We start from the raw sequence: 22,648 nt of genomic DNA, 5'->3' as shown, positions 1-22,648 counted from the left end.
AATTATTAATATTAAAATTATACCTGTAATGTATTCTAATTAGTTGATAGTAATCAACCATCTTTATATCAAACCTTTTACAAAAATGACAAAAGATAAATTAAATAACATGGACATTAAAAAAATAACAGTACAACCAAAGTTCAAATAAAATTCAACAAAGTAAAAAATACTTAAAATAAAGACAACATTTCAGTGTACTTTTTTAAAAAAATTGTGTTGTTGTTTAATCAAAATTAAAATTTTATTTCAATAATTTGTAAAATAATTATTTACTTCTAAGTTATTGTAAATTTTCTGGTAAAATTTTAATTAAAAATAAAATAAAAATACTCTTTATTGCACATAATTAAGTTAAGAAAATTTATGATCTTCTTGAAGGGCAATCTATGTAACTACATGAGGAGTGAGTCACTCATGTGGGGTAGGGCCATCTATGATCATATCATATCCACACATAGTTGAGGATGGCATTGGTGCCAAGTAAAGATACTAATGGATAATATGATCAAAACTATTCACAACTTCATATTTCTCATTCTCAATCACAGACATCCTTCAAGCTATGCCTATGGAGGCTTTCTCCTTGCAGTCACTGACTTCAACCATCATTCCCTCCTCTTTGTCACGTAGAGTTGCCACAGATAAACCTTCTGGGTATGTCAAGTTTTCCCAATACTCAGATTTCATGAGGTACCCCAGTACCACAAGAACCACAAAGCACAAAGTTCATTGCACCAGAGTTCAAGCTTCAGGTGATAAACTGTGCTCCTTCACACTGTCAAAATATGTTTCTTAATTTGGAGTGTCATTGATCTCAATGAATGTTAAATATTATATGTATACAAGGTTCAACAAAATCTAGTACTGGTACTGCTGAGGGGATTCCTGAGAAAACAAATTCAAAGGATGACAACTTGGTATTTGTTGCTGGTGCCACTGGTAGAGTTGGTTCACGGACAGTGAGGTACATTTGTTTGTTGTTACTATACACTTCAAATTTTTAAGATGATTAGTTTTTCAAAATGCTAAGCAGTTATGGTGTCATCCAGGGAGCTTATAAAGCTTGGTTTTAGAGTCAGAGCTGGAGTGAGAGATGCTGAGAGAGCTGGTGCATTAGTTAAGGTAGAAGTTTATTTGTAGCTGAGAGTAAATAATTATCTGTAATATGTTATATGAGTAATATTTTATGTAAAATGGATATATGCATTAAATATATAAATATGTGCAGAGTGTTGAACAATTGAAGCTTGATGGTACAAGTGCAAGTGGCGAGAGTCAAGGTAAGACAAGAAAGTTTTGAAATCATGGTGTCTCGGTTCCTAATGGAAAAATGCTGCTGTATTGAATAACAGAATGTTTTTGGTTTTTAGCCCAGCTGTAGAGAAGCTTGAAATTGTGGAATGTGATTTGGAGAAACCAGATCAAATTGTATCAGCACTAGGGAATGCATCAACAGTGATATGTAGCATTGGTGCCAGTGAGAAGGAAGTTTTTGACATCACTGGACCCTTTAGAATAGATTATCAGGCAACCAAAAATTTAATTGATGCTGGTAACAAAAGCTTTCATTCACTTTTTATTTCTCAAACTTTGTTAAGCCCTAATCTTGAATTGATCAGTCATTAATTTACATTTGTTCTAAATGTTGAAAACGCCAATGTTTGCCCTTTCAACTATGCAGCAACTGTTGCCAAAGTAAATCATTTCATATTGGTTACTTCACTTGGAACAAACAAAATTGGCTTTCCTGCAGCTATCCTCAAGTAAGTATAAAAGATTTCTCATGTACTAGCTGTGTCCAAAAAAGTGCATTTGTTCATAGTCAAGCTTAGTTATATTTTGCATATTGACATCATGAAACAGTTCAGCTGATTGCTTGATTCTGCTTTTAAAGTTTGTTTTGGGGAGTGCTGATTTGGAAAAGGAAGGCAGAAGAAGCATTGCTAGCAAGTGGAATTCCATACACAGTGAGTCATTCTGAATCTATGATACTAATTACTCCAAAGGGGTCCTAATTGTCTACTTGTTTTTTCACTCTTCAGATAGTGAGACCTGGAGGTATGGAGCGGCCAACTGATGCTTTCAAGGAAACTCATAATATAACCCTATCAACGGAAGATACTTTATTTGGGGGTCTAGTGTCAAACCTTCAGGTACTTATCATGCAAAATGTTCTTGTGATATGGAAGTTGTTAACTCTGATTTTCCATCTTAATTACCCCAGTACTGATAGTAAATAAAAGTAACTGAATTTCATCTTTTTACACATTGTAATGTTCATGTGTATATGGAATGGTTTTTGCCTGCAAATCGATAAAACAAAAATAATAATATTAACACACGTTATTCTTATTACAGTAGGTACTTTGCGTTTTCTTGTTCTTTGTTACTCTTGTTCTACTTTCTTTACTTTCTTTTGTGAGCCTATTCTGATTTGATAACATTCCAGTTATGTTCATGAAAATTGAACCGACCATAGTTTTTTTTTCTCTCTTTATAAATCTTGCAGCCATATAGAAGTTTAAATTTGATTAGCTCCGCTTGCTGTCTGCTGCCTCAGAGTAGGGTATACTGATTAGAAATGCTTTTAGACTGAGGGCAGCATCACCATCTTTATTTAATCCATTGTTGTTTCATTCTTGTCTATACATGTAGAACATTATCAACGTGCCACGCCATGATGTTAATATGTTGGATGTTGAATAAACAAATGTAGACATGTTAGAACCTAGAAGCTAATTGTTACCTCTCATAAATAGGATTATATGTATTGGTGTGGTGTGATTGATCTTGCATGCTAAAAGTCTTATTTTCCTATCAATTATGGTGTCTTCCTTCAATATAAAAACAAATTGTATAACTGCTTGTAGAATTTCAATTTGGTGAAGAGATAAAGAAAAATAACTCATTCTGATCCATTGCAGATTGCTGAACTCATGGCAGTCATGGCCAAGAATCGTGAACTTTCATATTGTAAAATAGTAGAGGTAATTGCAGAGACAATTGCACCGCTAACTCCCATGGAGGAACTTCTTGCAAAGATACCTTCTCAACGCCCTTACATTTATTCTCCCAAGGTGCTTTCTTCCTTATATATAGTGTACATTTTAATGTATATACCTTTGCTATTACTAACATGAGCTATTACTTAATTCATTGTTTATTCGGGTGGTTCAGGAACCAGATATTGCAGCTGTCAGTGATCCAGTTCCCTCTATTGATGTTGTGGCAGCTGAAACTAGCACTGCCACTCAGAAAGAAACTTCACAACCTAAACCAGTGGCAAAACAGCCACTCTCTCCTTACACTGCGTAAGCCAGATTAGTACTAATCTTGCCTAGTCAACATACATATACTCAAATATAATTTAATGAAATTTATTACTCTTTCTGATTGACTTTGCTATGAAAAGTTATAAGGATTAAGACACAACCAACTTTTTCATTGTGGACTGTGAAGGCATAATAACTAATTTGATGCTTATTTTTTCAGCTATGATGATTTAAAGCCACCTTCATCCCCTTCTCCTTCTCAGCCTAGTGGCCATGTAAAAATCAGTGACACAGTGCCAAAAGCCAGTGCTTCAGATACTCCAAGTAGTGTGCCAGGAATAGATGGCATCTCTCAGACAGCATCATTCTCTAAAGGGGAAAAGCCTCTTTCTCCTTATGTGGCGTGAGGATCTCTCAACTATGTGCTCTTATATGTCAATACACATTACTGTCTTTCTTTTATTTTCATTCTTGTTATCAGTGGCTTAGTTAGTGGTAGTACTTTTATATGTGTGTGCCTATGCATTAGCACTTGACCTTATATGATGTAGTTTGGTTGTTCAACTTAGTAAGATTTTGTTTGTTTATTCTCTAAGGGCATGTCATGTCATGTTATGTTATGCATGCAGATATCCTGACTTAAAGCCTCCAACTTCACCATCTCCTAATGCACCGAATGTATCAGTTTCCACATCTGTTGTGGATGGGGTGACAAAGATAGATACCGTATCAAGCAATGGACCAGCCCAGCCTTCAATAACAGATGAACCCAAGTCAAGACCACTTTCACCTTATACAATGTGAGCTGATTCCAACTTGCCTTAAATTTTTCTTCATCTCTTAATGTAAGCCATGCTGAATAATGTAAGGACACATTGGGCAGTATAATTCTGAGTTTATTTTTTGGTTAGAAATTCAAGTGAGTAAAGGAGTCATAATATTGGTAATGAATGGACCTATAACTATATATAAGAAGATGCATTGACCAAATACATCAACGCTTTGGGCCAAGATGTTTTGTTTATGCTCAATATTCAAATCAACATTCAGGTATGAGGACTTGAAGCCTCCAGCATCACCAACACCTTCCATGAAAAAATCATAGGAAACTGCCTTCCAATGGAATCAGACAAGGTTAGAAATGCAATTTTTCAGTGTATATTTTATACCCTTATTATAAATAGGTCCAGTTTTAGTAAACTTATTCAAATTTCTCAATTAACTTCTCTAATGAAAAAGAACATACATTAATTTCATTTGTTTCATCTCCTTATTTTTCTTCTCCTGTTAATACTTTTTACAAAAGCTTGTCTAAATTTGTTCATATTATAGTTTGAGCTTTAATTTTACTACTGAGTTATTGGACCCATAATTGTAATAGAATTGTTGAAGAGTCTATCCCACAATTCATATGGAGGGTAGTCACTCGAATATGAAGATCGGAAGCATTTCTGCGAATTGAAATTTTCAGCAATGTCATTTATTTGTTGATGACCTTTTGGTGAACCTCAACGAGCACTATTGCTCCTTTTTGTAATTTACTTTTCTATGTTAGCAATTTAAATAAGAAAAAGATATTACTTTTTTTTTCAGATTTTTTTTCATTTATTTTTATTATTTTCGTTTTCCAATTTTATTTATTGGTGATATGTTATTGTTCCGAATGCTTTTGTCCTCACTGCAAATCCCATTTTTGCTGTCAACTAATATACCACTCGCTTTCCGTGGGCTTATAATTTGGATTTTGAAAGGATTATCTTATTTTCTAAGTGGACAAAAACATGCTTTTCTTTAGTACAAGAAAAAATATATGCTTTTCTTATTTTATATCAATATAAATAAGAGTTCTGATAAAGATTCTTAGCATCAAATTTGATGTTATCTACATTTGAATTTTAAAATAGGAAGACCATGCGAATACACACAAATTTTATATTTTATAAATATAAGGCAAGATTTTTTCTTAGTGTAATTTTAAAAATTCTTGTACTCGATATGAACTTTTTATTTAATTTATATTTAATGGGTTATAATTTATTATTTTACTAATCGTTAAATATAAGTTAAATAAAAAGTTCATATCAAATGTAAAATTTTTTTTAGACTTATATTAATGTAAGAAAATCATTTATATATATATATATATATATATATATAATGCGTGTGTGCATGGAATTTTTTATTTAAATATTGTAAATTAAATGATTATTTCTTAATATATAGGTTTTTTGAAATTAATTCTCTGTCTAGGGTAAATTTGTTACGTTGATGTGGTGTTTCACTAAAGCAGCTGGCGAAAAGAATAATATATATATTTTTTAAAACTGGTTTCGCCACAAGAAGAGCGAAAATATAAGATCGTTACACGTGTCTGCATTAGGAAATTTTTGCATTTTTATGGCAAAAATAGTAGGAACTTTCTCCATTTGCAGGGCAAAATTGGTGGTTTCAACATTGAAGTGGCAAAACTGGTGGTTTCGTCATTGAATTGGCGAAACTTGCACATTAACTTTCATCATTTGCAGGGCGAAACTTGCACAGCTCCATGCGACCCCTCCTCCCATATATATGGCCCCCTTCTCATATACATATACCCCACTTTCAGCTTTGAAGTTCCTTGACGACTAACAAGTTTGAAAAAAAGCAAGTCAGTTTTTTTTTTCTTCATTTGATGTAAATTTATGAATGTAGTTATTGTTTATTTTATTTTAATTAAATAGATTGATTAATAATGAAGTATTATTATTTATTTGATATAAATTTAGAAAAAATTAGATATTAAATAAATTTTATTTGTAGAAATGCAGGATGAGTGGACATGTTATAATTATATATTGGAATGATAGAATCTATGAAAGTAATGAAGGTGTGAGTTTTGAAGGAAGAAAGAAAATGATTCAGATAAAGTGAGGAATAAGTTTTAAAGACTTAAAAAGAAAAATTCATTTGAAACTTAATCTTGATCGTAATGAAGTTATTTCTAGATTAATTTTACATTTTTTGATTGATAGAAATAATAGATAGTATACAGCTTTAGATATTTGTGATGATGAAGATATTGATTGTATGATAAGTGCATTTCAACAACAATCTGGTAGAATTGTTATAGAGTTCTATGTGGATATTGCTATTGGTGAAAGTTCATCAATGCTGTTGTAGATGATGAATTTAACTTTATCACTTTCACAGCAAAATAATGGGACGATTTTGAGTTGTGATTACTATGAAGGTAATATGAATTACTTTATAAAATAATTTATTAATATATGTATTTGTTAGATAAAAATAATGTATTATTAATTAGGATTGAAGTTAATGAAGATAATGAAGGCCCAAATTATGGTGATGAAAGTGATGAAGGAAAAATTTCACTAGACGGTTCTTCTTCTACTGATGTTGAAGGCAAGTTTGATTCCAACTTAAATATACAAAAAAACATATTAGGTGGAGGTAATATGGACTATTGTTTAAAATTTTTTGTTTTTCATTAATTATGTTAATTATAATTTTGCAAATTATGATGCAAGAGATACTATAATTCCTTTTTGGAATACTACTCCACAATATAAGTATATTAATTGAGAACATCCTGATGAAGAGATGATTGAAGAAAAATCTCAAGATGTAAATTCATAGGTTGAAGGAGATCCCTTATTCGTTGGCATGTTATTTGATGGTAAAGAAGATGTGAAAAATGCATTAAAACATTACGCAATGAAGATTCATCAAAGTTATTTTGTGGCTGAGTCTAAACTAACATGTTTGTATGTGAAATGCTTGAACCATACCTCTAGTTATCCATGGAGAGTGAGGGCTTTATTGTTGAAGAATTTAAACAAGTGGAAAATTACTAAATGGGGCGGTTCACATACATGTGTCAATCTTAAAATTTCTCAAGATCATCAAAAGTTAGATTCAGACTTGATATGTTCATGCATCGTTGGTAAGACAAATGTTTTCTATATGTTCATAATTTTATGTTTTATTATCTATACAATTACCATCGGTACATATTTCATTAATACAAGAGCGAATAAGTTCACAGTTTGGATATTGTAACAGCCCGACAACTTATTTGGGATTAACGACTGTCCCCACAAACTAACACGAGACTTTTCAATGTGTTTTATCTTCACTCGCACACTTCCTGAGAACTTCCCAGAAGGTCACCCATCCCATAATTGCTCCAAGTTAAGCAATGCATTTTGTTGGTATAGGTAGTTCTAATCAATTCTTTTAAGCTATCCTTAACTGTATACACAGTCTTTGGATCCCCCTCTCATTCCGATATAAGTTTGATTCATTCATGTGCTCCTTACCGCTGGAAGCCTGCCAGGTAGCCGCTCCTTGTCTATGCCACATTGCACCGGCAATCACTCCCCGCCCTCGCCTAGGGCCTGGGTGTCACATGCCCACTAGCTTTCGCGTGGTTCGTCCTCGAACCACACCGTACTGGGAGAGAGGCCTGCTCTGATACCATTATTGTAACAGCCTGACAACTTATTTGGGACAGACAATTGTCCGCACAAACCAACACGAGACCTTTCAATGTGCTTTGTCTTCACTCGCACACTTGTCCGTGCCACATTGCACTGGCGATCACTCTCCGCCCTCGCCTAGCACCTGGGTGTCACATGCCCACTAGCTTCCACGTGGTTTGTCCTCAAACCACACCGTACTGGGAGAGAGGCCTGCTCTGATACTATTATTGTAATAGCCAGGCAATTTATTTGGGACTGAAGACTGTCCCCACAAACCAACACAAGACTTTTCAATGTGCTTTGTCTTCACTCGCACACTTCCCGGGAACTTCCCAGAAGGTCACTCATCCCATAATTGCTCCAAGCTAAGCATGCTTAACTTTGAAGTTCTTAAGTGATAGGCCATCGAAAAGTAAATGCATTTTGTTGGTATAGGTCGTTCTAATCAATTCCTTTAAACTATCATTAACTGTATACACAGTCTTTGGATGTCCCTCTTATTCCGATGTAAGTTTGATTCATTCATGTGCCTCTTACCACCGGAAGCCTGCCAGGTAGTCACTCCTTGTCCATGCCACATTGCACTGGCGATCACTCCTCGCCCTCGCCTAGCGCCTGGGTGTCACATGCCCACTAGCTTCCACTTGGTTCATCCTCGAACCACATTGTATTGGGAGATAGGCCTGCTCTGATACCATTATTGTTACACTTCAAATATAGAACACGTGTATCTAAGGGCTTAATACTTGATCGTAATATCACTCACACAATTTCATAAATATAGGAGTTAACATGCATAACCAAATATTCATTTAATTACTCATATCTTAGATGTGCATTATCCTTAATATTCTTTTCATTTATCATACAATCAATCTAAGTATAATTTAAAGGCTAAAACTAATTCATCAGACGAAATTTAAAATTAACTGATTTATCATACATAGTCACAACATAGTTCATTTGAAGATCAAAAGGAAATAAAAGAGATTCCAACGCATGACACACTACTGGGAGAACATAACTATACATTATCCAAAACATTCAAAAAGTAACTACCAATTCCCATATTAATTCTCCCAAAATTCCCATCATGCAAAAAGAAAGGGAACACACACATGGATATATATATATATATATATATATATATATATATAACACCAAGTCAATCCAAAGGAGTATACTCCTCTGAGGGATCAGAGTCAGGCGAAGTCGAGAGGGTAGCGTCCAGGTAGGAAGGCAGATTGGGCAGATCCTCGTCTACATCTTCCATCCAAGTAGAGGTAGATGGGGGTATACTAAAGTGTGGAGAAGATAGGGGTGGTGAAGGGCTACGGTGTGAGGGTCTGGCCTCATCAATGGGTGATAGTCGACGAAATGGACTAGGAGGGCAAGGCCTAACAAATGACTCAATCACTGGAATGTCCACATACTCGGGCTCAGCGGGAGAAGGGAGAGAGAGTTAGGTGCATGAGAATCTGGGGTACTATCTATGATAGGTAAAGGAACGGGAACATCAGCTTTCATGGGAGCAGGACGGCCACAGGTGGAATGAAAGGGAATAATATACTGGTAGTGTACAAAGGTAGAGAAAAGACAATCTCAACGGGCATATCTAGAATGCAGCAGGTCTCCCAACCCACCTCAATGACTGACCCAAGGGTCATCCTGGCGAATACTTGGTAAATCGTCTGCTGGGTGGTGTTATTGTAGATCCACAAGTCATCTTCGGTCGGAAGTACCGACACCTTCATCATTTCGGAACCCATCTGCACATAACATACACAATACACCGAACAAACAAACACACCACAAAGAGGAAACAAAAGAGAAAAGATAGGGTGAGTCCATAATATCAATCAAAGTAAATAAAATATATGTATAAGAATTACTTTATTAAAAATAAATCTATCAAGAATCAATGCTGCATTTGAAATAAGACAAAACAGAATTCACTAGTATTCATAAATGAGATGATGCATGATGCAAGTAAGTTATGGAGAATTCTTCTTCTTTCATAATAATTTCTTGTTGTTATGCAATGCATGGAGATTCCATGTACCAATTTCCATTTCATTCACTTTTAACCTCAAGGCGATTGGAAGACTCCATTCCCTACTATCACATCCAGCACATTCAAAATTTTGTGACAATGGTCTCCTTACACTTCACGAGTGTCGTTCAGGAATGGGCCTACTGCCATCTTGGTAACGGGTGTTCACGTCAAGCTTGGCAAGGGTTTGTTGGCGATGTGACCTGGTCACAGTAAGCTATTATGCGCCATTGGGTCATCCCTTCCTTTACCATCCCTAAGGATCATCATTAATCCTAACACAAGCATCCCACAGCTGTGCCATCTGTAGCCGTAGGATATTTCTCCCTTTATGAGCGTGATGCATGATTACTTCATTTCCAATTTATTTATTGTCACCCAAGTCTTACCTAATTAGCATCACTATTATACATTCAGATAAACTTCAATAAGGATCAACTTACAGTCTAATTCTCCTTGAATATTTAAATTACTAGGGTGTACTCGTTAATCATGAATATAATCGGATTAATGGTTCCCTTTTTAATTATTTGCTTGTTAATTTAGAGTTATGCCACTTTGGGAACTTCTTATTTAGGACCTGCATACTATTGCTTCTTAAATTCTTTGGGCCTTAGTCACTCTCCTTTCCTACTATGCTTAATACACTATTAGATCAAATAACAATTGGATCATAGTTATTTATAGTTTAATTATCCGTCATGTTCCCACCTCCTCTCTTAATTCTTTTTATCCTTCTTTTTATCCTACTGTATCTAAAATCATTACCATGCAGTTAATTTACCTATTGGGTGATTTATGTCAATTACCTATACGTGAGTTTCGGAGTATGTAGTCAAATTTTACTCTCATTCTCTCACATTATTGGGCATATTCTCCCGACATTCTAGTTTACTATAATTTCTACAGTTGTCCTTGTTATGGTACAGGAAAATGTCTTATAATTGTTAAAATCGTCAAGTGATATTCTTCCTATATATTCAGGGAAATAGCCTCCACTTATCAATACTTAAATAAGCAACCTATACAATTTAGCAATTTTTTATGTGCCAAGTTAAAACATATATTCATATAGGACACACTACAAAAGTAATATAAAGAAGTTCTCGCAGTCACTAAAATTAAATGAAATTTTCTCATAGACATGCGAAAAGAAGGGACGTCTATTTGTACACCACTAAGTCACTCATCACTCTTGTTCATTTCTTCACTCTTCACTCGTCTGTCCCTACTCCATCAAGTGCAGCACTCACTATTATTATTTCCTCGTACAAGTTGAAATTTTTATGATCATTCAGGTTGCTAATTGTCATTAATTAAGTGTATGTCTCTACTTCTTTTCTCTCTTTTTCATTTGATGAAATATTTGTAATTGGATTGCATGCAACATAATTCGGTCACACGCACAATATAAGGATTTACTAAATATCTCATAGAGGTTCAACTAGTATGCAACAAATTCTCAGTCAACATACATGAAACTCGAATACAAGTACACACATCATGGACTCCCCCTTACTTGTTAGCAAGAACTTCGTGATCGAAAAAAGGTATGGAGTGTGGAGGGTCTCAATTCAGCTTGGAGTAATCCTTGATGAAGTCCCTCGAGAAGCAAAATGAATAAATTAAAATGTAGAGTGATGAAGAAAGTGAAAGAGGGAGAAGAAGATTAGAATTTCGAGGACTAGAATGTTTTTTTTTTAAAACAAGGGCTGAGAGCTATTCTTTCTTGATACATATTCTACTCCTTGATTTTGCATGCAAGAAGTGTTAGAGTCTTATCTCTTCTCTGTTGTTCCTTTCAAATGGTGGGAATTTCCAAGAGTATAGTACAATAGGCATTAATTTTTTACGAGACCATGGGTGGCTGTGTCTCAACCTTCCAATGCCACATAATTGATTTGATGATCTACGGAGTTTTTGCTGGAAGGAATGAGTGCAAGAGTATTGTCACTTCAAGCCTAGGATAGGGGATTTAGTTGGTTACCAGCATAAAGAGGAAGGAACACATTTTGTGCATAGGTAAGGGTTGCATTTAATAAAGGATCTTCATTCCACTTTGCTTAGATTTAGATTAGGTATCACGTCCCCTTACTCCTAATATGTATTGATATTTTTGCAGATTTAACACTCAACAAAACCATGAGTGGAAGGCCACCTAAATTCACGCCATGCAGGGACATAAAAGGATTTAGAGGTCTCTTTGCTGCATTAAGCGTTCACATACACGAAGGAGATGTAATATTGACTTTGTGGGGTGACTTATTAATTGAATGTCCAATTTGAAAAAAAAAATTGAAATCAAGATTTTGGATGTGCCTTTAAAATGATAACATACTACTCTCTCATGTAGCCTCTGATTGAACCTGAGGTTGTATCCTTTGCAGAAAAATAAATAAACAAATCTGGTCATGTGTCAACTAGGGCACATATACCTTTTGCCACTCAAACGATAAGAGAAGGGGGAGACATAAAAAAAAAAACTTCATGTGATGTTAAATCAGTAGAATATTATTTATAAATAGTTTTAACTACACTAAGACATATATGAATATCAAGGAGAAATAATTTGGATAAACTAATTTTTTTTTTATTTTATTTGAGCACACCTATAGGTACACACACATATATATAAAGATTGGAAAGGAGAGGATTTTTGGGGTGTTACAGATATCATATTTCATTAATACAAGAGCAAATAAGTTCACAGTTTGGATACAAAATTTCATATAAAAAAGCTTGAAAAGCGAAGCAAAAAGCCATTGTCAAAGTTTTTGGTGACTGAGATGAATCATACAGTATGTTGCCACATTAGTTATAATACATGCAATTACATGCTCCTGGATACGTTTATAAAATTGAAACGAAAGAGTATGTGGTTGGTCATCAAATGGATAGCAGGTTTAGAGTATTTGAATGGTAGTTTTGGTCTTTCAAACAATGTCATGAAGCTTTTAAATTTTGTAAACCTATTTTACAAGTAGATGGGACGTTCTTATATGGTAAGTATCGTCACACGTTGCTCATTGCAACAACTCAAGATGGAAACAATTGTGTCCTTCCAATAGCTTTTGCAATTGTTGAAGGAGAAACTTTGTCAGCGTGGGAATGATTTTTGGCATTGATTCATTTGCATGTTACTGATAAAATAGAAATTTGTTTGATATCAGATAGACATCAAAGTATAAAAGCGGCAGTGTCAAATTCACACATTGGGTGGCAACCTCCAAATGCATATCATGTATATTGCATTCGTCATATTGCCAGCAACTTTAATCATCAGTTTAAAAATATAGCATTGAAGAAAGACCTCATCAAATTGGGTAAATATTAATTTTTTTCCATATATTATGTTAATATTAAACTTAATTGAATTACAACTTTAATGTTTTAATCTTTTCAATGTTGTATATGTAGGTTATATACCATCGAAGGTCATATTTCAGCAAAAGTTATCTAGATTTTGTAATCAAACTGAAGATATACAGATATGGATTGATTGCATATCAAAAAAGAAATGTGCATTATTTTATGATGAGGAAGGACACATGACCACAAATCTTTCTGAAGCTGTGAATAAGGTATTGAAAGGTGCTAGAAATCTACCCATAACTGCACTGGTAAAAGCCACTTATAGACGGTTGGTTGAATATTTTGTTAAGCGTGAAAAAGAGGCTATGTCTGACCTTCATAATGGAAGCATGTTTACTTGTAAAGTTATGATACAAATTCAAAAAAATCAACAAGAAGCTTCATCACATATAGTTCGTCAATATGACATACAAAGAACTAGTTTTGAAGTGGAAGAAGCGTTTAATCCAATAACACAAAGGGGTGGACAGAAATGGACAGTTATATTGTCTAGAAGATTTTGTGAATGTGGACAATTTCAGTCATATCGATTTCTTTGCTCGCATGTGATCGCTGCCTGTATAGCCATGAGTACTGATTTTTGGCAATATGTTGACCCAGTTTATTCAATGCAGTATGTTATAAATGCATATTCCCCACAGTGGAGCCCACTTGGAAATGATTGTAACATCGTTACGAATAGTGGATGGAAGTTGATGCCTGATGTCGAAAGAGCAAGAAGTAAGGGACGACCAAACTTAACTCGCATTAGGAATTAAATGGACTGGGTTGAGTCACAAAGTAGGCAAAGGTGTACCAAATGTAATGAAGTAGGTCATAATTGATGCCATTGTCCTCAACTTAATCATGACAATTAAACGTCAGGCATGATTTATGGAACGTACCTTAGATTAGTAAATATTTATCATTTAGATTTGTATTAATGTTTATTTACCTTAATTAGAGATGGAAGTTTATTTGGATTTGTGTTAATGTTCAGCAAAAGAAACTGTGATGTTACTAAATAAATATATCCATACAAGTGAACTATAACTAAAATGTTAAATAAGACATAACATATAATATACGTCATTGTTGATCCCCCCTATGTGGTTGATGATCGTGATTTGATGGAGTCAAGATGCATTGCCTCGGCCTATCTCGAGCTCCTCGATGAGGGTTACGACGAACCTCTCCTACATCTGTGACATTACCAAAATCGGCGTTAAGATCAATATCTGACTCAATGGGATGCATGAACGAAGGTATAGGGTCAGGTTGGATGTATGGGGCAGCAGGTGTCAAAAGGGCCTGATGCTCATAAGGAGGTGTCATAAAAAAATCAGGTTGTGGGCTGTATTCTTCAGACCCTGTAAATGGTGAGGTAGGGGGTTGTGGCTGCTCTTGGGTGCTCTGGGATGAATGGAAATGAGTAAGGCCTGCAAGCAAATGAGATAGGTGAAATGGGAACTGTGATGGTACAGGGAATACACCATCAGGGTGCTCTGGCATAGTAGGGACAACCCACTCTGTTGCCTGCACTTGTCTTCGTCGATGTGTTAAACTTCTATCCTCCCTTCGTTGTCTGGGCTGCTCAAAGTGTAAGTTTGGATCTTCAGGATTACCACTCTACACTAGAGGATCAGAGGATTAAACCAGCTCTAATATGTGATCTTGCTCTTTTTTCAGTGATAGCATCATCTCAGATAAGTCCTTTAATTCATCAAAGGTAAATGAGTCATGACCATCAGTATTTAAGCAGTGGACTCTCTTAAGTGCATCACCCTAAACAGACAAAAACGATAAAATCAAATTTTTTTGGCACTAAACGAGGTTCACAATATTCATAACAAAATTATAACAATATACCAATAATGTCACAACAGCTGCCTCCCTGGTCATCCAACGACGAGTGTGACTATCAGTGTTTAAGTAGTGGACTCTCTTAAGTGCATCACCCTAAACAGACAAAAACGATAAAATCAAAAAATTTTGGCACTAAACGAGGTTCACAATATTCATAACGAAATTATAACAATATACCAATAATGCTGCAACAGCTGCCTCCCTGGTCATCCAACGACGAGTGTGACTATCAGTGTTTAAGTAATGGACTCTCTTAAGTGCATCACCCTAAACAGACAAAAACGATAAAATCAAAATTTTTTGGCACTAAACGAGGTTCACAATATTCATAACAGAATTATAACAATATACCAATAATGCCGCAACAGCTGCCTCCCTGGTCATCCAACGCGAGTGTGACTAACATACCAACGCATATACTCTGAATTTGAACTCAATAAACCATACTAGAGTTCATTAGTCATCACCTAAAGTCTTCTACTCTCCTAGATTTCTAATATAACACTAAATTTGGCTGACCAATTTTCTCCAGTCTTTCCTCTAAGTGTAAGGTCATGTAGCTGGTCAGACTGGTAATGAGCCTTAGGTATAAGCTGCATCATACTAAACTAATGCATCACTCGATCAGGTTGGTGCCATTCACATACCTGAAAACATATCAGGGGCACCACTGCCCTCCATAAGTTGATACCATCTCTATAGATAGGTGACAACATGTTGATGAACTCCATGTTGTATGCCACATATATAATCTGTAAAAAAATATTCAACGACAATTAATTAAAATATGATTATACTAATAAGTGTTTAATAACTCAAGTTTTTTTAATACTAAATAACTATAAAAGCTGAAAATTATTTATTACCTCATCACGTGTTAAATGATCTAATATATATCTGTAGTACTAGACATCTTTCTTCCTTTTCCTTGTACGCTGTAATAACCATCTGCAAGAGAAGTTTTAATACAAACATATATTATTGGCATAATCAATATTAAAGGGTAAAATCATAATAAATGCATACAAAATGAATTCCAACTTACCTCACACAATATGGAAGATTGACACGTGTATGAGGGGGATTACTAGGTGCTAGATGAGGAAATCTATCCCAAGCCCACATCACAATCAACGCAGGAAGTCCTCCAATAGCAACGCGATCAATATTGGTGGCCATGCATAGCTCTCGGTACAAATAACTTAGAACTACAGATCCCCAACTATATTGACCGGTCAACTCAATATATATGCCCTAGCAAACCGAGTAATTTGTAGAGCATTCTGATTATGCATCCCAATATGATTAAAGTTCTCATCCAACCAGCTCATCTTCAGAAAACTCCTTACAAAAGCATCTGGCCCTGGTCTGATACCTAAGTGGTCTTCAACAATCTGAGCCCAATCATCTCTAGTAGGTGCTATAACTGGTCTCCCATCTATGCGTAGACCCAATAGGATAGCAACATCCTGAAGAGTAATAATACACTCTCCAGGGGGCAAGTGGAAAGTGTACATTTCAGGCCTTCACCTCTCAACTAATGCAGTAATCAGTCCCACGTCCAGGGGAAATTGTGATAAGTTAGTCACTTCAATAAAACTGGCTAACTCTAAATGCGGAATAATTTCCTGAGGAACACCTTCTAATCCACCAAAAATATTTTGACTCTTCCTGACCCTCAAAATCAAGTGATCACGTCCATCCCAAATATGTTCAAAGATATGAAAACTTTGAAATAGAAGGAGTGATGAATCCTCTGCCTCGAGATTAATAACTCTATTATGTCCCAAAAATGATGTCATCTATATAAAAAATAAAATAAAAACAACATAATTATTATCACATTTAACAAAAATTCCTAACATAATTAATTAGAACTTTTTTGAATTTATTACAAAATTATAATCACATTCTAATTAGTCAAAAATGTCCTATCTTTCTAAAAATAATTTTTTCTTTGTACATACATAAATTTAAATTACAACAACTTAATTAAAAGCATAAATTTAACTAACATAACTAACAATAATAGTTTTTATCATTACATATGAAATTTAATTTTATTCAAATTAAAAAATAAACATATGACTAACATAATATCATAATTTATTTTTTATATTCACATACAAATTACTAACTTAATTATAATATATATAATTAATCTTATTTAATTTTAATAATTTAATCAAACAAAATTTCATTTACATTTAAAATTAAATTAAATTTTTAACATAATACAATAATTTTTTTTTACATACAAATTACTAACATATTTATAATAATGAATCTATCTTCATTAATTTTAATAACATAATATAATAATATCTACTTAATATTTACATACAAATTATTGCTCCATTTTAAAAAAATAAATAAATTACTTACATATTTACAATATATAAAATTACAAAATTTACAATCTTCCTATCATAATTGAAATTTATTTAGGTATAACAAAATTTTATACAATTAAACAAAATATTTCTCATTATTATTATTAAATTATTTTATTTAACTACTTTTGTATTATTCTCTAAATAAATATATAACAAATATATTATACAACATCATATTAATAATATTATACAAACATATAATTAACAAATATCATTATATTATTCTTTGTCTACAAAAAATATTTATAATTTAACATAATCAGTCAAACTTTATTTTTTAACCTATTAATCTAAACATAAATTAATAAAATTAAATTATAAATTAACCAAATCAATTTTACTAACCTTTGTTAAGCTTCTTCTAATTCTTCTACTACTCCCTAATACTCAATTTACCTGCAATACAAAACATGTTTTCAATTTTTCAGCATTTTAAAATAATAAACAAAATATAAAATTATATATAAATATAAATAATATGATTACCTTAAATAAAAATTTAATAACTGTAAAATCTTAGCCACAATTTTTCACACTTTGCAACCTTTCAGAAATGAAGAAGAGGAGAGACGTCAGACGGAAGAAGAATAAATGGAAGAAGAAAGGAGGAGCGAAGGGGTGGGGACGGTAACTGTGCCGCCTGCCACGTGACAGCTTCTCAATGGTTTCACCATGCTTTTGGCAAAATACTATTTCGTCACTGACAGCGTGCAATCCATTTTTAATTTTTTTAATTTTTATTTTTTTAAAATTTATTACTTTCACGCTTTTAGTGGCGAAACAGGTCCATCAAATTCATGTGTCATTTTTTCATTAGTTGCGCGACGGTGGTGCCGAAACTCTTCATTAATTTTGCCAATTAAGTGACAAAACCGTAGATTCTCTGACACGTGCTTCAATCTGGTATATTTCATGTTATCAATGGTGAAAATCATTATTAAAAAAATTCAAAAAATATATTTTCAACAGTCACTTTAGTAAAATAACACATCGATGTGACAAATTTACTCTAGACAAAGAATTAGTTTCAAAAAACTTATATATTAAGAAATAGTTATTTAATTTACAATATTTAAATAAAAAAACCATGTGCACGTGTGTTAAAATAAACTAGTTATGAAATATATAACCACGAATATTAATATGATTGTATTTGATAAAATATTCTTGCAGTATAAACTAAAAATAATAATTATAAATTATTTATTTTAGGTTGGAGGATAAAAAAATTATTGTTGTAAATTATTTTTTTTTCACTTTCTCTTTATATTTTGAGTATATTACAAGATATTTTGGTTAATTTATAATTTATTTGGCTACTTTATAAATTTATTTTTATCAAGTGTTTGATAAGCTATTTAAAGTAATATTTAAACTTATAATTTATTATTATTATTTTTTTACTTTTATCCTATTACTTTAAAGTTATTTTATATGATTTATTTTAATAAAAAATTGTATTATATTTTAATTTATGATAAATATACGATGAGTTTAAAAGTGACTAATATATATAAATAGTGAGAGAGATGTCCTCTACATCATTTTATATTTATAAAATAATTACAATATAATTTTATTAAATAGTTTTAACAAACCAATTTAACATTTTTCAACTTTTGACTATCTTTTTAACTAATTGTGCTAAACATGGCAATTTTTTTTTTTTTGCTAAACTTTTAAAAAAATATGAAAATATTATTATAATAATAAAATTTATAATGATAATACATTTATAACTAATACAACGTAATATAGTTTAAATAATAATTTAATAGCAAATAATAATAATATTTTGATATAAATTTTTATGTGTAAATTATGAGTACTAATTTTTAATTGAAAGTATTTTTTTAAAAAATAAATAAATAAAAATTTTCTTATAAGTATTTTAACATGAGGATATCATTAAGAATTAGTTATATTTATCTTTAAATAATTGTTCTACATTATGTATATATTTTTTAATTTAACATTAATTTAAAATTTTTTATAATTTATTTGATATAATAGAAGTTTTACTATTAGTTATTATAATGTTTATTTTTAAAATTTAAAACTTTATTAAACTCAAAATTAATTATATCATATATTTTAAATTATTTATTTCAAAAATTTTAGTGTAATTTAATGATACTTGTAACCAGTGCAGCACTACACAAAAAAACTTAGTGTGACATCAGGCATATTGTAAAAATATAAGAACAAAAAATTTTAAGTTCTTATAATTTTAAAAATATATTAAAGTGGTTGTTAGCCAGCCACTAAAATTTATAACCATACAAATCTTTTTTTTTCGATTATGACTTTAAAAATATTTAAAACTATATAAAAAAATCTGAATTAATTAATTAATTAATAAAAAAACTTTGAACTTAATTGCGTATTATTTAATTTATTTGCTTCTTCAAGTATTGAAATATAGTTTAATTCCATTGGGGCTAGGGTTTTGGATTGGAAGTTTGAAGAGTAAAAATGGAGGATAGGGCAATGCCTTCAACAGCTTCCGCATACCTTAATCCTTGCTACTGGTAATTACTAGTAGAAGCTTCAAAATTTGCAATTTTTCTCAATTTCTCAAAGCTTCGAAATTTTCCATGGTTTCAGGGATGAGAGGTTTTCGAAGGAGGAGCAATATGAGTGGTTCAAGGATTATTCCCATTTTCGCCACCTCATTCAACCCCATCTCACGCCCCATTCTTCTGTATGCATTATGTGTTGAAATTCATACATTAGGAAAGGATTTGCGATGATTAATGACTGAAGAAGATGCATGCATATTTGTAGGTGTTGGAGCTTGGATGTGGAAACTCACAAATGTGTGAACAGTTGCATAATGATGGCACAACCAACATAACTTGCATTGACCTTTCACCTGTTGCAGTTCACAACATGCAGAAACGGTTACTGTCCCGGGGATTCAAAGGTCAGTTTGTAAGTTCATAGTAATTGCTAGACATTAATCATGTATGATTTGTTATATATATGTTTTTTAATTGATTATTTTCTTATTTGTTATGTATTCTCTTTTTTTGTATTTTTAGCATGTTTTCATTCCTGTGATTAGGCATAAAAGTGCAGCAAGCTGATATGCTAGAGCTACCTTTTGAGGATGAGTGTTTTGATTTGGTTATTGAGAAAGGAACTATGGTAAATTAAATGATTTTTCCTTTGACCTATAATGGAATTTTGGGTTGATATTCTAAACTGATTATTATGGTTCCTGAATAAACGGTCAAGTGTTTGAAGTTTATGGGTTAGATGTGAAGGTGTTATCCTTGGTTTTGAAGGATGTATTGTTCGTAGACAGTGGTGACCCGTGGAATCCAAAGCCTGAAACTATATCCAAGGTCATGGCCACCTTGAAAGGTGTTCACAGGGTTTTGAAAGCTGATGGCACATTTATCTCAATAACTTTTGGCCAGGTTTCAAGCATGAACTGTTAGGCTTATCCTCTTTTAATGGGCACTGCTGTGATTCTAATTCTAATCTATTTAAAATTCATGGCAGCCACATTTCAGGCGCCCTATATTTAATGCACCGGATTTCAGTTGGTCTGTTGAGTGGACTACTTTTGGTGAAACCTTTCACTATTTTGTCTATGTTCTGAAGAAGGTAAGTCCATATAACCTCACTTTTTGTTTTTCTTGCAACTATAAAAAGAAAGGCCTGTTAGTTGCTATCAAGACTTGAGCATATAAGTTCTACCAATGTGATATCACATATCTCTTTGGAAGATCTAGTATGCTCTATTTTTTTGCTATTAATAACTGCGTTTCCATGACTCTTTCTGTTTTTTGTGACAAATCTTACAGATTTCAGCATCAGTAGTGATACACATTTAAGGGGTTTCTTTAGGGAGCTATAATTTTACATCTGAGTTTAGAGTAGGAGTATGCATAAGAGATTGATAAGGATTATGATTCATGTGCTTGTGGTTTTATTGTTCTGCATTTATGTTTTTAACTATGATCAATGAAATTTTTTCAGGGACAGAGGTCATCATACGAGGATATACCACCTTTTAAGAAATTTGAAGCGTCACCTATGAATCTACTTCATGAAGAGTTAGAAAGTGAAGATTTTGCTTTCAGAATCAATGTTGACGAGTTGAACTTTTAGACTGTATATTGTATGAAGTTTTGTCATCAATTTTAATTTATTTTCCTTGCTGCAATTTTGATTTACTTGCTTTAAAGGAGGAATTCAATTTACCTTAACTATTGGATTTAGTCATGGTAATATTGCACCAAAATAGTAATTTTACTTTGTTGAAAAGTAAATGAAACCATCTCAAGTTGCTATCCTAATGCTCTAATGAATTCCTCTATTTATGCTTCGAGGCAGTGATAAGAGGGGAAAAGAAATATTCTGTCACCCATAGGAGAGACGACAGATAAATGCTATTAGAAGATAATGATTAATTTAGGGGTTTCAAATGTACATAAGATTCAAGTATGTTTTTAATCAATTTTAGTTTTGAAATGTCACTTTCGTGCTTACATTGTATAAAATATTTGACATTTTTAGTATAAAATACAAACTACTTTTAAATAATCGTTTAAATATGTAAGAAACTTTATGGTAATCATTCAATTAATTGCATAATGCAAATATAGTTATAATCAAATAATTTTTTTAACATGTGTTGAAGGACACAGGAAGAGAAACAGATAAATAGTATTTTTTTCATTGAAAATTATAACATTTTATATTATAAATATAGTGAATTCAGTAATATCAATATTATGTTTTTATGCATAAAAAGTTAATATAATGTTATTGGTTATTTGGTTGTTTAAAAGTAAAAATCATGTTATTTATAATTAATATAGAGTCCAGAATTGACAGTTCAAGACCATTTAAACAATAACTTTTTTATATATAATATTGTACCAAAACATTATACTATTGTTGAAAAGAAAAAAGAGTTCATTTTCTGCTTAAATTAAACTAAATTAATTCTGAATAATTTAAAAAATTTACAAGAGATTGCTCTTTCAGCTATTTTTACACGAAAATATAGCATAAAAATAAAACAAAATTTCTATAAGCAATGCACCCGTCAATTGTGCTTTTCACTGCTTTTCTAAAATCAAAAGTATATTTAGCACCCTTTAAACATATCAAATCTATTAATACTTCTTCCAATCACCTACATCATGTAGCAAATGTCTTATTAAGTAAATTTTGCAAAAGAAAAAATAAATAAACATTTATACTTTT

General features: G+C 32.4%; 2 protein-coding genes across 9 annotated transcripts; both read left to right on the top strand.

The window, feature by feature from the left end:
* The first annotated feature begins 516 nt into the window (after positions 1-516).
* LOC113864495 (protein TIC 62, chloroplastic) lies at positions 517-4,917 on the top strand. Of its 8 annotated transcripts, none has more exons than XM_027498268.1 (14): positions 521-755; positions 850-967; positions 1,053-1,125; positions 1,232-1,277; positions 1,379-1,555; positions 1,685-1,766; positions 1,898-1,970; positions 2,046-2,156; positions 2,928-3,080; positions 3,145-3,314; positions 3,496-3,678; positions 3,905-4,075; positions 4,326-4,409; positions 4,608-4,900. In XM_027498268.1, exons 1-13 carry the CDS (start codon positions 566-568, stop codon positions 4,378-4,380), a joined length of 1,602 nt encoding a protein of 533 aa, XP_027354069.1. In that variant the 5' UTR covers positions 521-565; the 3' UTR covers positions 4,381-4,409; positions 4,608-4,900. The 8 variants fall into 8 exon arrangements, 4 of the variants coding, with proteins under 4 accessions (XP_027354069.1, XP_027354065.1, XP_027354067.1 ...); XM_027498264.1 differs by having other exon boundaries at positions 1,232-1,283; positions 3,181-3,314; positions 4,608-4,885; XM_027498266.1 differs by having other exon boundaries at positions 1,232-1,283; positions 3,181-3,314; positions 4,657-4,884.
* Positions 4,918-19,861: 14,944 nt separating this feature from the next.
* On the top strand, positions 19,862-21,544 carry LOC113865168 (EEF1A lysine methyltransferase 4). Its single transcript, XM_027499556.1, has 7 exons — positions 19,862-19,953; positions 20,030-20,126; positions 20,210-20,348; positions 20,490-20,572; positions 20,713-20,847; positions 20,933-21,037; positions 21,413-21,544. The coding sequence occupies exons 1-7, from the start codon at positions 19,898-19,900 to the stop codon at positions 21,542-21,544; spliced, it is 747 nt and encodes a 248-aa protein (XP_027355357.1). The 5' UTR covers positions 19,862-19,897.
* Positions 21,545-22,648: the final 1,104 nt, after the last annotated feature.

The sequence above is a fragment of the Abrus precatorius genome, unplaced genomic scaffold, assembly GCF_003935025.1.
Source record: "Abrus precatorius isolate BTA unplaced genomic scaffold, Abrus_2018 Scaffold4, whole genome shotgun sequence".
Lineage (NCBI taxonomy): Eukaryota > Viridiplantae > Streptophyta > Magnoliopsida > Fabales > Fabaceae > Abrus > Abrus precatorius.
The sequence above is the reverse complement of the archived record's forward strand: the minus strand, read 5'-3'. Positions and strand labels throughout refer to the sequence as shown.